At 38.9% G+C, this 16,205-nt stretch overlaps 1 protein-coding gene across 1 annotated transcript in view; it reads left to right on the top strand.

The window, feature by feature from the left end:
- LOC131591459 (microtubule-associated protein 1B-like) overlaps positions 1 to 14,129 on the top strand; it is an 83,803-nt gene extending 69,674 nt beyond the window's left edge. Inside the window, exons 6-8 of the mRNA XM_058862183.1 lie at positions 1,141 to 7,318; positions 12,263 to 12,501; positions 13,651 to 14,129. Of these exons, the coding sequence (XP_058718166.1) occupies positions 1,141 to 7,318; positions 12,263 to 12,501; positions 13,651 to 13,806 (6,573 nt within the window). The 3' untranslated portion in view covers positions 13,807 to 14,129. The remainder of the gene's footprint in view (positions 1 to 1,140; positions 7,319 to 12,262; positions 12,502 to 13,650) is intronic.
- The last annotated feature ends 2,076 nt before the right edge of the window (positions 14,130 to 16,205 follow it).

Raw genomic sequence — 16,205 nt, 5'->3', positions numbered from 1 at the left:
AATAGGAAAAGCAAAAGGCACACATGCAAGCAAAGCAAAATAAATAATTAGTTCACTGCTTCCCATAGGCAGACAAATGTTCAGCTATTTCCAAGAAAGCAGGGATCTATCATGAGTAATGGTGATTTGGAAAGATAAATGCCATCACTCCAAACATCCTCCCATTCCTCTTTCCCCCCCTAGCTTTATATGCTGAGCATGACATATGGTATGGAATGTCTCTTTGGTCAGTTGGAGTCAGCTGCCCCAGCTGTCTCCTCCCAACTTCTTGTGTACCCACAGACTACTCATTGATGGTGTGATGTGAGAAGCAAGAAAAGGCCTTGATTCTATATAAGCCCTGCTCAGCAATAGCTAAAACATCTGTGTTATCAACACTTTTTTTTAGCACAAATCCAAAACACAGCCCTATAATAGCTGCTATGAATAAAATTAACTCTATCCCAGCCAAAACCAGAATAGAACATATATAAATATATTTACCTCACAAGCTCACAAATACAAAACTTGCAACTTTCTGCATTTTTTGATGGAATAATTTCTTACTGTTCTGGAAAACTGTCCTGCAGTCTGGAAGTCAGGAGCCAGTCTGCAGAAAGAACTGTGGTGTTGTGAAACACATGCTGTGTAAGGAGAGGGTGAGAAAGACATGCTCTAGGAGGATGCTAGCCTCCTCTGGGCTGCAGTTATTCTTTCTGCCTGTTAAGAGGATGTGCTGTTTCCCTTAGATATTTGTCTGTTTCTTCTGAATGGACGGGGGCATCAGGGAGACTCATGAGCCAATAGCAGAGATAGTGGCAGCTCTGGCAACGTTAGCTTCATAGTCCTCATCCCCTCTAAATTAAAACTTGTACTGTCCTCCTATAAATGGTAGAGGAGGGAGGGGAGAACCTTGGGGTACTTTCCCCCTTTAGATAGCGAGGAAGGGACCTTTTCTCATAAACTGATCCTTTGTATTTTAAAAAATACAGTAGAAAACTAATTGTGATAACTGGTTCCTTTAGCTTCTAGGATGGGTACTCAACAATGCAGAAGCAAATGAAAAAGGTTTTATTTGATCAAGAACTATTATGTTCTGATATTAATTGTAATTTTAAAATGAATTTACATGTATCTTGTGGTTTTGTTTTACAACCTTAGATTGGTGAATTATTGAGCACCACACACCCTGCCAACAAAGCCAGTTTAACTCTTTTCTGCCCTGAGGAAGGAGAATGGAAAAATTTCAACCTTGACAGACACAACCTTCAAGACTTTATTAACATTAAGCTCAACTCAGCTTCCATATTGCCCAAAATGGAAGGACTCTCTGAATTCACTGAGTATCTGTCAGAATCAGTAGAAGTGCCACCACCCTTTGACATTTTGGAACCTCCAACTTCAGGAGGTTTCTTGAAACTCTCCAAACCTTGCTGTTATATTTTCCCAGGTGGAAGAGGGGATTCTGCATTGTTTGCAGTGAATGGATTCAACATGCTTATCAATGGAGGATCTGAAAGAAAATCTTGCTTTTGGAAACTTATCCGGCACTTGGACAGGGTAGATTCCATTCTACTCACTCACATTGGAGATGATAACCTGCCAGGAATCAATAGCATGCTTCAGCGAAAGATAGCTGAATTAGAAGAGGAACAGTCCCAAGGGTCTACTACCAACAGTGACTGGATGAAAAATCTGATCTCACCTGATTTAGGTGTTGTATTCCTTAATATACCTGAGAACCTGAAGAACCTGGATCCTAACTTTAGAGTAAATAGGAGTATAGAAGAAGCTTGGTTTACTCTCCAATATTTAAATAAATTGTCTATGAAACCAGAACCTCTTTTCAGAAACATAGGGAATACCACTGACCCTATAATTTTATTTCAGAAAATGGGAGTTGGCAAACTTGAGATGTATGTGCTTAATCCTGTCAAAAATAGCAAAGAAATGCAATATTTTATGCAGCAGTGGAATGGTACTAGCAAAGATAAAGCTGAATTCCTGCTACCAAATGGCCAAGAACTAGACATTCCATTATCCTGTTTCACCTCTGTCTCATCCCTCATTGTGTGGCATCCAGCTAATCCTGTAGAAAAAATAATCCGAGTTCTGTTTCCTGGAAACAGCACACAATATAATATTCTAGAAGGACTACAAAAACTCAAACACTTAGACTTTCTTAAACAACCAGTGGTTACACAAAAAGACCTAACTGGGAACATTGCTAGTCCAGCTGTGAAGCAAGCAAAGTTGAAACAGCAAGCAGACAGCAAGGAGAGTCTGAAGCCTGCTGCAAAGACACCAAGCAAGCCTGTCAGGAAGGAATCTAAAGAAGAAACACTGGAGCTTGCGAAACCTAGTCCAGCACTGGAAAAGCTTCAGAAATTAGAAAACAAAGAAAAAGTTCCAGTTAAAAAAGAGAAACCAGCAAAACAGGAGACCAAACCTATAGTAGCAGAAAAAGATGTTAAAAGTAAAGAAGAGCAAAAATCTGAAACTCCTGAAAAAAAAGCTACAGATGTAAAAGCAAAAATGGCAAAGGACAAGACAGTGAAAAAAGAAGTCAAAGCAAAACCTGAAGAGAAGAAAGAGGAAAAAGAAAAGCCAAAGAAAGAGGTTTCTAAAAAAGATGAGAAAACACCCATCAAAAAAGAAGAAAAACACAAAAAAGAAGAAATCAAGCAAGAAGTTAAAAAAGAGGTGAAAAAGGAAGAGAAGGAAACTAAGAAGGAAGTAAAGAAAGAAGCTCCACCAAAGGAAGTTAAAAAACTAGGTAAAAAAGAAGAGAAGGAAATTAAGACGGAAGAAAAAGGAATCAAAGACATCAAGAAGGTTCCTAAAGGAACAAAGACATCTGCTGCTTCAGCTGAAGTCAAAAAGCCAGCAGCAAAGCCTAGACCACAAAAGAAGGAAGAACCTACTAAAAAAGAAGCTATATCTGCTGAAAAGCCAAAGGAAAAAGTAAAAATTAAGACTGTCAAGGAGATTAAAGTCAGTGGAGCTCAAGCTGCCCTTGCAGTAGTTCAAGCCACTACCACAACTGTAGCAGCTGCAGAAATTGCCGCTAGTGGAAAAGAACTTCAAATTGAGAGATCCCTTATGTCCTCACCAGAGGATTTAACAAAGGATTTTGAGGAAATAAAAGCTGAAGAAGATGAAACAATAAAAGAAACGAAACTTCAAGTTGCACTCATAGAGGATGAACTGAGACTCAGTGGCACAGAACAAAAAGAGACCTTTGAAGTCCAAAAAGAAAAAATAGGTCCTGAAGGACTTGCTGAGTCCTCTGATGAAGGCATAACTACCACAGAGGTGGAGGGTGAGTGTGAACAAACACCTGAAGAATTGGAACCTGTGGAAAAGCACAGGGTTGATGACTATGAAAAGTTTGAAGATGAGGGAACTGTCTTGGAAGAATCATATGAAGGAGGAAATTATGAGGAAAAGGCAGACACAGAGGAAGCGGAAGAGCGAGGTGAAGATGAGGAGGTAAAGACACAACTGGTCACTACAAAACCATATATGAAGAAAACAAGAAAAATGCAAGAGAGTTCAGAAGAAATAATGGCTGATATTAAAGCTGAAAAATATATTGAAAAGACAGATGATGAGACATCAGATGAACAGGCTGAGGAAGACAGGGAAGAAGCAGTAGAAAAGGCAGAAACTGAAGAGACTGAAGAAGACAAGGAAGACAAAGCAAAAGACAGAGGTGAAAAGGAGACTGGAAAAATAGAAGCTGAAGAAGATTGTGTGATGGCTGTAGTAGACAAAGTTGCAGAAGCTGGTGAAGTTGAAGATAAATGTGGCCTACTTACACCAACAAAACACTCAGAGCCTCAGTCTCCAGCAATTGAACTGTCTTCTTCTATCCATGATAAAACATTACCTGGTGGCTCAGAAGGTGAAGCCACTGTTTCTTATGAAGATAGAGAAAATTCACCTGAGGAATTCACTTCTACTTCAGGTTATACACAGTCTACCATCAGAATATCCAATGAACCAACTCCAATGGATGAAATGTCTATGCCTCGTGAAGTCATGAGTGATGAAACTAACAATGAGGAAAGTGAGTCACCTTCTCAAGAGTATATGTACATTACCAAGTATGAGACATTATTGTACTCTCAAGAATTTGCTAGATCTAAACTTTCTCCACTTCCAGATGCTTTTAATGGATTATCAGAGGGATCCAAAACAGAGGCCACAGAAGATAAACACTATAATGCCTCAGCTTTTACCATCTCACCACCTTCTTCATTAGAGGAAGACAAATTCTGTAAATCTGCATTCCAAGATGTATATTGTCAAAAAGGAAGTGAAATCCAAGGCACTGACAAATTAGAACTCAAAGAACCCTATCCAGAAGATGGTGGAAAACATAGTCTAGCCAAGAGCCCAGCAAAGTGTTTGTCCCTTCTATCACCTGTTGCCAAAACACCACTGAGTGAACGCAGTGTGAACTTTTCATTTACTCCCAAAGAGATCCAAATCTTGGCTGAGCCTGTCCCCATTGCTACATTGTCTGATGTACATCAAGAAGTTGCCAAAGAGCACTGTGCAAGCCCTGAAGATAAAACATTAGAAGTAGCATCTCCCTCACAGTCTGCTGCTGGTAGTGCTGGCCACACGCCTTATTATCAATCTCCTACTGATGAAAAATCCAGTCAGCTTCTCTCTGAAACTGGTGAAAAGTCAACAGAAGTTCTTGTTATCTTTGAACTCAGTGAAGACAAAGATGAGTCTTCCAAACCAAGAATTAACCCTATGGAAGAGCTTCTGCCAGATTCAGAATCTCCTATTGAAAAGACCCTCTTGCCTCTACGGACTTCACCACTGATAGGTTCAGAGACCACTTATGATACATTTTTGAGTGCTGATGTAAAGTCTCCCACCAGAGATTATGGAAATCCTTCTGAGGGGAAACCCGAAAAAAAAAAATCACCTCTTCAGATGAAATCAGCTTCTGAAGCCAGCTCTGTGAGCCTTTTCCAAGAAAAACAAGGTGAAAAAAGTATGGAGTTTATGGTAATTAAGGAAGGTTTTGGCCTAGAAAAGAAAATGGAGGATACAGAACCCAGCAGCTCTCAGTCTTCACTGGTCTTGGATGAGCAGAAGTTATCCAGTGATCTCTTACCAACTCAAATAGATATCAGTCAGTTTGGTTCCTTAAAAGAAGACACCAAGATGTCAATTTCAGAAGGCACTGTTTCTGACACATCTACAACTCAAGTTGATGAAGTTGTAGCAGAAGATACCTATTCCCATATAGAAGGAGTAGCTTCTGTCTCTACAGCATCTGTTGCTACTAGTTCATTTCCAGAACCAACTACTGGTGATGTATCTCCTTTGCATGCTGAGGTTGGATTCCCCAACTATACTGAAGTTGATGATTTCCTTTCAGTGTCAGTTGTACAAACACTAACAATATTTCAAGAAACAGACATGTCTCCATCTAAAGAATGCCCAAGACCCATGTCAATTTCTCCACCAGATTACTCACCTAAAACTACAAAATCAAGAACCCCAGTGCACAATCATAGATCTCCTGAGCAGTCAACTATGTCAGTAGAATTTGGTCATGAGTCCCCTGAGCAGTCTTTAACAATGGACTTTAGTAGGCAATCTCCAGACTATCCTACTGTAGGCACTAGTATATACCATATATCTGAAAATGGACTGAAAGAAGTAGATTATAGCCCTTCAGATATACAGGAGCCTATTTTTGCATGGAAGACTTCCCCTGTGAAGCAGTCATCTTGCTCTCAGGAGAAGGATATTTCAGAAATTATTTCAGTTTCTCAAACTGAAGATTCATCCTCAACTTCATCAGCTCATACACATTCCCAGTTAACTTCACCAATGCCAGAAGAAACCTTTTCAGGTGCTGTTCCACCCAGACATATGTCACTACATTCTTCTTTTACTTCAGAAAATATGCAGAGCCTAGGAGAAAAGCTTTCACCAAAGTCTGACCTGTCTGCATTAACTCCAAGGGAATCTTCTCTGTACTCTCCTAGTTTTCCAGATTCACCTTCTGCAATCACAGAAGCTATGTCAGCTACTCACACATCTTCATTATCTTTGCAAGTGTCCTCTGTCAAAGCATTTGGTTACCAAGAATCCCTAACAAAGCACAGTCCAAAACCTTTAATCAGCCCAGTAAAAGAAGATTTAGAGAAAAGTAGCACATCACCAGAAGAACCTAGTTATTTTTACAAGGCCCCAGAGAAAACTGGTATGTCACCAGAGGATAATAGCTACTCCTATGAGGCAGTTTCAACATCTAGATCACCTCGGTCCACAGATTATTCCTATGAGACGACAGGGAAAACCATGGGCTCACCAGGAGTCACAGATTATTCCTATGAGATAATTGGGAAAGCAACCAGATCACCTGATGCTATGGATTACTCCTATGAAACAACAGGGAAAGCCACCAACTCACCCAAAGCCACAGATTTCTCATTTGAGACAACTGGGAAAACCACCAGGTCATCCAAAGCTACTAGCTATTCCTATGAAGCAAGTGCACATTTTAGTCCAGAGAAATCTTTAGCAGTATCCTGTCGAGATGTTGACTTATGCCTTGTGTCCTCCTGTGAATATAAACATCCTAAAACTGAACTTTCACCATCATTTATCAACCCAAATCCCCTTGAGTGGTTTGCAAGTGAAGAACAGTCTCATTATCAAAAGAAACCATTAACTCAATCTATGAGAGCTCAGCCACCTTCTGGGGGAAAGCAGCAAGGGCGGCAGTGTGATGAAACCCCTCCCACATCCATGAGTGAGTCTGCCCCATCTCAGACTGATTCAGATGTTCCCCCTGAGACTGAGGAATGTCCTTCCATCACTGCAGATGCTAACATTGATTCCGAAGATGAGTCAGAAACCATTCCAACAGACAAGACAATTGCATACAAACAAATTGACCCACCACCTGTCCCAATGCAGGATCACAGCCCTTCCCCTAGGCACCCTGATGTCTCCATGGTTGATCCAGAGATTTTGCCCACTGATCAGAATCTGGGTAAACCTTTGAAGAAGGACCTCAAAGAAAAGACAAAGACAAAAAAGCAGGGTACTAAGACCAAGTTGTCTCCTTTTAAAAAATGTGATGATAAATCAAAACATGTGGCTTCACTGAAACCAGCTATAAAGGAATCTTTGGACAAAAATTCTAAAACAATTTCTCAAAAAAAGGAATCTGTGGAGAAAGTAACCAAAAATATCTCTAATCCAGAAGTAAAGTCTCAAGTGGAAGAGAAAGATAAGGACACCAAGAATGCAGCAAATACAACAACATACAAGTCAGCAAAACCTGCAACCACAGGTAAAGACAGGAGTTCCTTAATGTTAAGATTTTCTTTGCTGTTGCAGTGAAGTTAGGTTGCCTTTGCATCAGCTGACAATGTGGTTCGTAGCAAACCCCCAAGGAAAGTTAATGTTTTAAATATAAATTTGGTGTATTATAGCTACATTTAAATTAATGAAATTCACTGAATTAAGTTTTTCACTCTGATAAATTTGATGTGCCAGCTTGCTCAGATGCAAAGAATTAGAGAGGGTACATCAAATATAAAAAACTTAATGCTGTCTGAATTGTTAAACAACTATTAGAATTAAAAGTATCACTTGTGTAGGTGAAGTGAAATCAGTAGTGAAGTAAATTACTTTATTCATAGTAAGAATCATATAGTCATAATGTTCTTAACATAAAATAATGCAATTCAATATTGTGAGAGGCATAGGTACAATCAGACATTTGATGCTTTTATTACTTTGGTTGATTAATTTTAAAAATAGTATTTTTTAAAAATTATAACAGTAGTAAGAGCACTTTCAGTGAGCTGAGCATATACATCACATAATCCAGTTGTGGTCGGTTGACCTTGGCTGGACACCAGATGCCCACCAAGCCACTGTACCACTCCCTTTCCAGCTGGACAGGGGAGAGAAAATCAGATGGAAAACAACTTGTAGGTTGAGATAAGGCAGTTTACTAAAGTGAAAGTGAAAGTTTGCGCACACACAAAAAGAGAATAAAAGCCTTTATTTTCTACTTCCCATCAGCAAGCGATGTTCAGTCACTTTCTGGGAAGCAGAGCTTCAGCTCATGTAGCTGTTGCTCTGGAAGACAAGCATTGTAGAATAACCAATGGCCCCCTGTTCTTCCTTTCGCCCTTAGCTTTTTTATCTGAGTTGTTGTCAGATGGCATGGAATATCCCTTTGGTCAGTTTGGGTCAGCTGTTCTAGTTGTGTCCCCTCCCAGGATCTTGCCCACTTGCAGCCCCTTGAATGGGGGAGAGGAAATGTTAGTGCTGATGTTGTGACAGCGCTGCTCAGCAGTAGCCGAAACACTGGTATATTGTCAACACCTTTCCAGTTACAAATGCAAAGCACAGCACTGTGAGGGCTGCTATGGGAAAATGAACTCCAGCTCAGCCAGAACCAATACACAGTTAAAGTTGTATGCCATCAGTGATGACTAAACATCCAGAAAACTAATGCCATTTTGAATGACTGTTGTTCATTCAAAGTAGTAATAAAATATTAATTAGATTACTAAAGGACACATTGTGCTAATATTCTTTTTCTGACACATCTTGTTAGAGAGTGTTTTGGGGATACTTGGATTTTGCTGTTTTCAGGACTGATGTTTTATTGAAAACTTTTTACAAGGAGCAAGTGTAGGATTCAGTACAAGCAAACCACCATTCAGCTCTCTGTAGCTTCATCATTTTAAGTGGTCCACTATTCCTTTCTTACACAATTATTTGCATGTCAGTCCTAGTAGATGTTTTTCAAAGCAGCAGTGCAGTTCCTCATGCTGTACATTTCTCCAGCACTTCAGTTTTATATTAGATTCTTCTTCCTTGAGGCATACTTTTAAGGTATATTCTAGCACTGAAGACAAGGTTCTATTTGATAATGACATTTAAGTGTAATGTGTAATAAATTATGCAGTGTTAGCATATACAATTCTGAAAGATGTATCACAGATTTTTTATGATAAAATATGACAAAAGTTGTTTTAATATACCCAATAGCTAAAAACTCTCTAATTCAGAAAATCTTATCATATTATGATGCTTACTTGACATATTGCCTTGTGATGAATGGCAGGTCCTGCTAGACAATTGTATTGGACTTGCCTGTATTTTCAATATGTAATCCTAAATAGAATGTATTGTTCAGATAATTTAGTTTACCAAATGTGATGGGTTGACACTGGCTAAACACCAGTGCATTCACGAAAATTATTTATTTATTTTCTGCTATAGTTAAGCAGAGGAGGGAGAAAGAAAATTCACGGAGTAAGATAAGGATTAGGAGAAAAACACTATAAGGGCAAAACAGGCTTAAAACTTTAAAAGTTATAAAGAAAAATTTATTAACAGAATTAAAAGAAGATAATAAGAACTAAAAATAAACTGTTAAAACACCTTTTTCCTCCCCCCAGCCGTTCTTTCTTTCTCACAGACAGTGCAGGGAGACAAAACATGGGATTTTTAGTTAGTTTGTCACTTCTAAATTTTTTTTGTCAGTTTACTTAAGGAAAGGAGTCTCTTTTGTTATGCCAAGGTGTCTTTCCTATGTGAAACAGTTCTCTGTGAACTTTTCCAACATGGTTTTAATTTTTACAGCTAACAGTCAGCCCAGAACCTTCTTGCAATGTGAAGTCCTTCCCACGGCTTGCAGTCTTCCCACAACTGCTTTTTGTGGGCCATTTAGCTTATGGGGTGCAGTTTTTAAGGATCAGCTGTTCAAATATAAAAACAAGGGTCTTCTATTTCTGAAAGCAAGGATTTTCTTTCTCTATGTTCAAACCTCTCACCCAATCACAGCTTTTCAGTATCCACATGCTTCAGCACAATTGCCTTTTTCTCATGGGCTGTGGGTGAATGCTGCATCCCCCCATGTACTTCACGAATTACAGGGAAATTGTTGTATTATAATCCTCACCACAGCTTGCAGAAGAATCTCAGCTCCAACTCTCGGAGCACTTCCTCCTCCCCCTCCCTCTTTTGCATCAACCTTAGTGTTGCCATATTGTTCTTCTCATGTGTGAAAAACAAGGTTCACTCTCCTGGTAAAATTTAAAAGGTTTAATAAAGACAATAAGAGACACAGATAATAAAGCAAGGAACAAAGGCTGAGTGCTTGGCACTCTGCCAAGAGCACATTTGGTGTTTTGGGAACACCCTTTATATACCATTTCTACTGCATCACCTTGATTCATACTCATAGACTTTATGCTTATTCAAACTTTTCCATTAACTAGTTTACATCTTCCAGGAACTATTTTGCATGGCCACTCCTTGGATCCACCTTTTTAGAGCATGCACATTTCTTGGCTTGCTGTATTAATTCCTTCCTTATCATCTTTTAATCTGGGCTTTGGCTCTTTCTTTCCACAGGTGGTGAGTGTTGATAGCAGCCAGGTCCCCATCATCTCTTCACTGGAGGTTATCCTAGCCAGCAGGCAGTTCAAACATACTATATCGACTATTACCACTTATGCATATATTTTTGCTAATAGCAGGAGAAAAAAAACTATATTAACACAGCAAAGCCATTCTAACATAATACATATAACATTCATCTTAATACTTGCGAAAAACCAATATTATAATATTTATTTATAACCTCACGTCTTCACTTTTTCCTTTTCTCTGACTTGGGAGAGAATCAGTGTTCACTGGTTCATTTATTCTCAAGTTCTATAAATTGAAACAGTTTTTATAGAGCTCTGCAGCACTGAAAGGTTAATCTTGTCCAGGTTCCGCAATCGGGGAATCGCTCACCGTGTTTCTCTCTCTATTGGTCATGTGGTGTCTGCCGGCACTGCAGAAGCTGTGCCGGCTGCCGGCTCCACTGCGCTTTTTCTTCATGCAGGACGTCAAAATAAAGAAAAGCTGCTGCCACAGCTTTTGTCTTTCTGATCGCAGTATGGCTGGTTAAAAGTGGCTAAGCAAATAAAGTCCATTGTGAGCCATGCTGAGACAACTGTGGCCCTGCAGCGCCGCCCCAGCTGCATGGTTGTTTGCGGCACCAGGATGGTCCCCAGCAGCATGGCCCAGTGGCCACCCAGGGATGGTGTCCAGTGGCCTCCTCTGGGAAGGGGCTCTGGCCTGCCCCCCCCATCCTTCTTTTGAGAGTAGGGAGCAAGAGAGCTTCCCAAAGGTTTTCATTCTTAAATATGTTATCATAGAGGAGTTATCATTTTTTTCTAATTGACTTACCAGTGTGCTAATTCTCAGAGCTAGCCAGCGATTGGTTTTGCCAGGCAGAGGAAGCTGCTAGCAGCTCCTCACAAGAAATCATTTCTGTGGCTGACTTTTTCCCTCTTCACCATAAATCAATGCAAAACCAGCATACCAAACTTCATCCTCTGTAAGATCACGAGAAGGTCAATAAAACATAAATGGTGGTCATCTAGATAAAATTACTGGTTGAATCCCGATTGTCAGTTCACACCATGATCCAGTGTGCATCAAAAGCAGCTATTTTTGACCTCTTCTTAGAACAGATACTATGCTATGTATAGCAGAAAAACATACTTCCCTCTACTTTTTGTGATAAGTGGCTAATTTGTGTATGCAAATAAGGAACCAGCAGGCAAACACTTGTTCTCAGTTTCCTGCAGTAATTACTTTAGGAAATATCTCTTTTCTCCCACGTTCCACTTTGTCTCTCTCCTCACATGTAGTATCTTCCTGATGCACCTGTAAGACAGTTTGTACATATCAACAGCTACTATGTCTTGGTATGTGCTGATACCCCAAATCTCAAGACCACTTCTGCATTGCTCCCTGTGTGACCTTAGCTTTTATAATCATGCATACCTGAGACTTCCAAAAAGTTGTACTTCCTAAATTGGAAAATAATACTGCCATTTATTGAATGGTAATTCAGTAAGCACAGACCTGCATAGTAATTGTTGGATAATAGTATATTACTTGGAAAGATTTGGTCAAATGTTGGTTATGTGGTAGTGAGTTTTTCTTGTATTATATAGTTAGCTATTTTTATTCCATTTTTTTCCTCCCAGTCCAATTGTAAGTGGCCTGTAACAAAGTTGGAATATGTTATCAGATGTAGGAGAGTAATGTCATAAGTGTTTCAGGGGACACAGAAGTACAATTGTAGTTATGTAATTTTTAACTAAGACAAGCAATTTTAAGAATATAATCTCAGCAGTTATAGTGGTAATTAACAAATGCATGTTTTAACTAGTCTGTGATATGTTATTTTGTTGTTTGATTTCCAAAGGAGCTGGGAATAGTAAGTCATCAAAATCTACAGTGGTGCCTACAGGACCTCCGATGTATTTGGATCTGGTGTACATTCCCAACCACAGCAATAGAAAGAATGTTGATGTTGAGTTTTTCAAGAGGGTGCGGTCATCCTACTATGTGGTGAGCGGGAATGATGCTGCAGCTGAGGAGCCAAGCAGAGCTGTTCTGGACTCCCTGCTGGAGGGCAAGGCCCAGTGGGACAGTAATATGCAGGTAGGCTCTTCGCTAGTATTTCTACCTGGAAATATAATCTTCTCTGGAGAGCAACTACAGGAAGCCAGAGTGCCTCTGGAGTGGGCAGCAGCTGCTGGAGACAGGAGTTCCCAGCTTGGATGCCTTGTTTCACCAGTGATGTTGTTAGCGTTGAGGAACACACATAATCATGGAATGATTATATGAAGGTGCTTTATTAAGAGCTCTGGGTGTCAGGGGTACACATACCCAAATCTGACCCCACTTGGTTTTGAGTTGAACATGTTTTTATACTCTATCGTTATATAACTTACATATTAATTATTAAACTTACATTGTTCTATTGTATGCATTGTTTTTACCCAAGCATGGATTTCTTGTGATCCCCCTCAACCCCCTAACATTGTTCTTCATGTTCTTTATACAATAATTATATCTAATCACATCTAACAGTTGTATCATTTATCATATACTGATTACACAGGTGCAGTTTCACCTGAACTTTAGCAAGCACAAGGCCTAACATTTCCCAGGGCCTACTTTTCCCAGGGCTTTCCAAGCTTAACTTCCTTTCTAAGTCCCCGAATTTTCTATGATTTTAAAACCTTTTACTATCAATGTGAGAGGACACCCAAATCAGGGACAGAGCTGCACCATGCTCAAATACTTCTCCATTTCTGACCATTCTGACCTGTCTCTGGAGAATAAAACAGTTGGGAACTGGTTTACAGAGCCATTTGCCTACTTGATCTTGTTGCTATACCATATATGATCCAAGTTTGGAAACCTTGCAGGTTTTAAGTAGGAAAGAAAAGTGAATGTTTCATGGTTTATACCGTCAACGCATACACATGGAAACTTCATGTGCCTTTCCAGCATGATAAATAAGTAAACAAAATATTTGGCCATAATCTGAAGAGCTATCGGTGCAGACTACAAACTGCTGCTTCTCTGGAAACTTGTACCTCAGTACCTTAGAGAACCAAGGTTTTATTTTGATAAACTGCTTCTTCTCAGTCATTTCATGTTATCTACATATTTATTTTCTTTTATCCGATCCACTTTTTCCAAAAGGGAATCATAATTGTTGGCTAGGACTTCTTAAGAACACATTTTTCTTATCAGTTGCTTCTGTTGTCCATTCCTCAGGAGTTCTCTTTTGTGTTGCAGGTGACCTTAATCCCAACCCATGACTCAGAGGTGATGAGAGAATGGTACCAAGACACCCATGAGAAACAGCAGGACCTCAACATCATGGTTTTAGCAAGCAGCAGCACTGTTGTTATGCAAGATGAATCTTTTCCCGCCTGCAAGATTGAACTATAAGAACCAGACCATGCACTGCAAGTTTTACTTTTTGTCCAGAAATTCTTTAATTTGAAAACATCTTTTCTAAAAATTCAACCCATCTATTTCAACTACTGAACTGCATACCTGAAAAATGCTATACCCTATCACAGTGATGCAAGTCACAAAAATTTTTTAGTCTTTGCTGATTGCTAAGGGAAATAACAGCATTTCCATAATAGGGTCAAAATTACTGTGAAAATACAGATCCAGTTTCATCTTCACTGAATGTTTGAAAACCATGTACTAACAACTCCAAGTGACTTATGCCAGGTAGAGGCATTTTTCCTCTAAATAATTACAAAGAGAGAAAGAGGTAGGAGGACAAAGTAATAAATAATTAGATCTCCAGTAGTCTCATGGCAACAGCTGTATTGCTTACTGCAGTTCATGCACTCACATGAAAAGGAGGTTTGAAATTTGTATCAATCTGAGCTATTGCAAAGGTAGTCCTTACTATACAGAATTATGTTAGCTGCAAAATAAGAAGCAGAATGTGACTAGGAAGTGACGTATAACCTAAATGCTCATTAGCAGTTTTCCACTTTAATTTGAACCCTGCATACTGACATCCCATAACAATCATAGGCCAAATATGCATGTAGTCTGAACCTCATTTTGAATTCTAAAACCTTTACTTCAACATGCAAAATTGTTGATCTAAGGCATGCTCCCAGTAAAAATCCATTCACTTCAGTCAGAACTGACCAGTACACATGCTTAAATACCCATGTCCACTGTCAATTAACTAAAACAAAATACCAAAGCAGTTGGGAGTACATACAGTAGACAATTTGCTTTAGAAAGTAACTTGAATGTACAAAGAAACTTGATGCACTTATTTTTTAATGTTGAGACAGCAAATTTTTAAAACATCTGTGTAGGATCGTAGTTGTGCCAGTAAAGATGTGTGAGTGTGCATGAAGTGTATACTAGAAACCTATCTGACTGGTCAACTTAGTGCTATGAAGTACGTATGTTAGTTCTGTGAACAATTCATTGATGCACCAGGACAGCTCAACAAAGCAAGATGAGCATTTTTTTTGAAGGGTTCTTTTGTACTGTGGAAGCAAGATCAAAGTGGTCTCCACTATCAGAGTTGCAAAACGTGGTAAAATATTCAGGATTATGAAGAAGGTTATCTGTGAGTCTGTACAGTATTCAAACTTCCTCTGTCTTACCTTATTTTATTTGTTTAATTTAAGAGCATATATGGGTACAAACGTACAGAAAACTTTTTTTTAGGGCTGTGTGAACTTTTAATAGATTTTTAACAAAAGTTTTAATTTAAAGGAAAATTCAAAGAAAAATTTTTCAGGCCAAGGCCATTTTTTTAGTAGTCTTATAAGATAAATTAATGTTATTTAAAGTTCTAGTGAGAATGGACATTGAGGTAAGATTTGTTGAAAATAGTCAACTGTCTTTTTGGAGGCAGGGGGGAAGAGAGTCCCTGGTGGAAAAATTAACATATTGATGACAACAGAAAAAAGGATTTGAAATGTTGATTGCCTAATATTTACAAGAGTGTAATCTACATGCTCAATCCCCCCAAGATCTTGAGAAAAGATAGAATAAATTATAAGCTAAAATAAGTCCCTTTCCTCCTTCTGTCCCTTTCTCCCTTCCTTTCCTTCTTTAGACTGCTTGCAGCAGAACAGCATGTAGAACAGTTACATGATTTAAGACAGTTTGGACTTTTTAGTCTCAGAAGTTTTATCCCTATTAAAAAGTCTTGTTACAGTGTAGGTTTGCAAATTTGACTTTATAGAAGGTGTAAATGCCTCCAAAATGAAAATATGTGCTGGTCTGTATGATTCACCATTATGGCTAGTATTAAGATCTGCAATGTAGTGAACTATGACTTGCCGCTGAAGATGAATAGATCACACGGACACAGGTTGAGGTGTGGTGAAAGGAAGAGAGAGTTTATTTTTCCTCCCAGGATTTATAGGCTTCTGACCACGGCCAGGGATTGGATGGTCAGGATAACACTTTCTCACTGCACTGGCCATGAGAGATGCCCATCACAAGACGTGTAACAGAAAGAATACACATATCTATGTTTACAGCTACTGTCCTGGGAAAGTCTTTAGAAAACTATGTTAGCAAGCTCAGAAGCTGAGTTTTCAGGGTGACATATGACCTCATTTTATTTTCTTTACTTATAATTTGTTTCAATTTTACATTGTTAGGATATTTTTGTTTAATAGGTATATGTTTGCACTCCTAATTTTTATGAGGGTTTTTTTAGTATTGCCTTAGGGCTCTTTATATATGGGCTCCTGAGGCCTATTTAATGATGTCAATTATTGTTTCTCCATTGTTGAGGGTTTTGATTTATTTTTAATGGCTTCTTCATTTTAGGTATCTCTAGCAAT

The sequence above is a fragment of the Poecile atricapillus genome, chromosome W (assembly GCF_030490865.1).
Source record: "Poecile atricapillus isolate bPoeAtr1 chromosome W, bPoeAtr1.hap1, whole genome shotgun sequence".
Taxonomy (NCBI): Eukaryota; Metazoa; Chordata; class Aves; order Passeriformes; family Paridae; genus Poecile; species Poecile atricapillus.
This window is presented reverse-complemented; position numbering and strand designations above follow the sequence as displayed.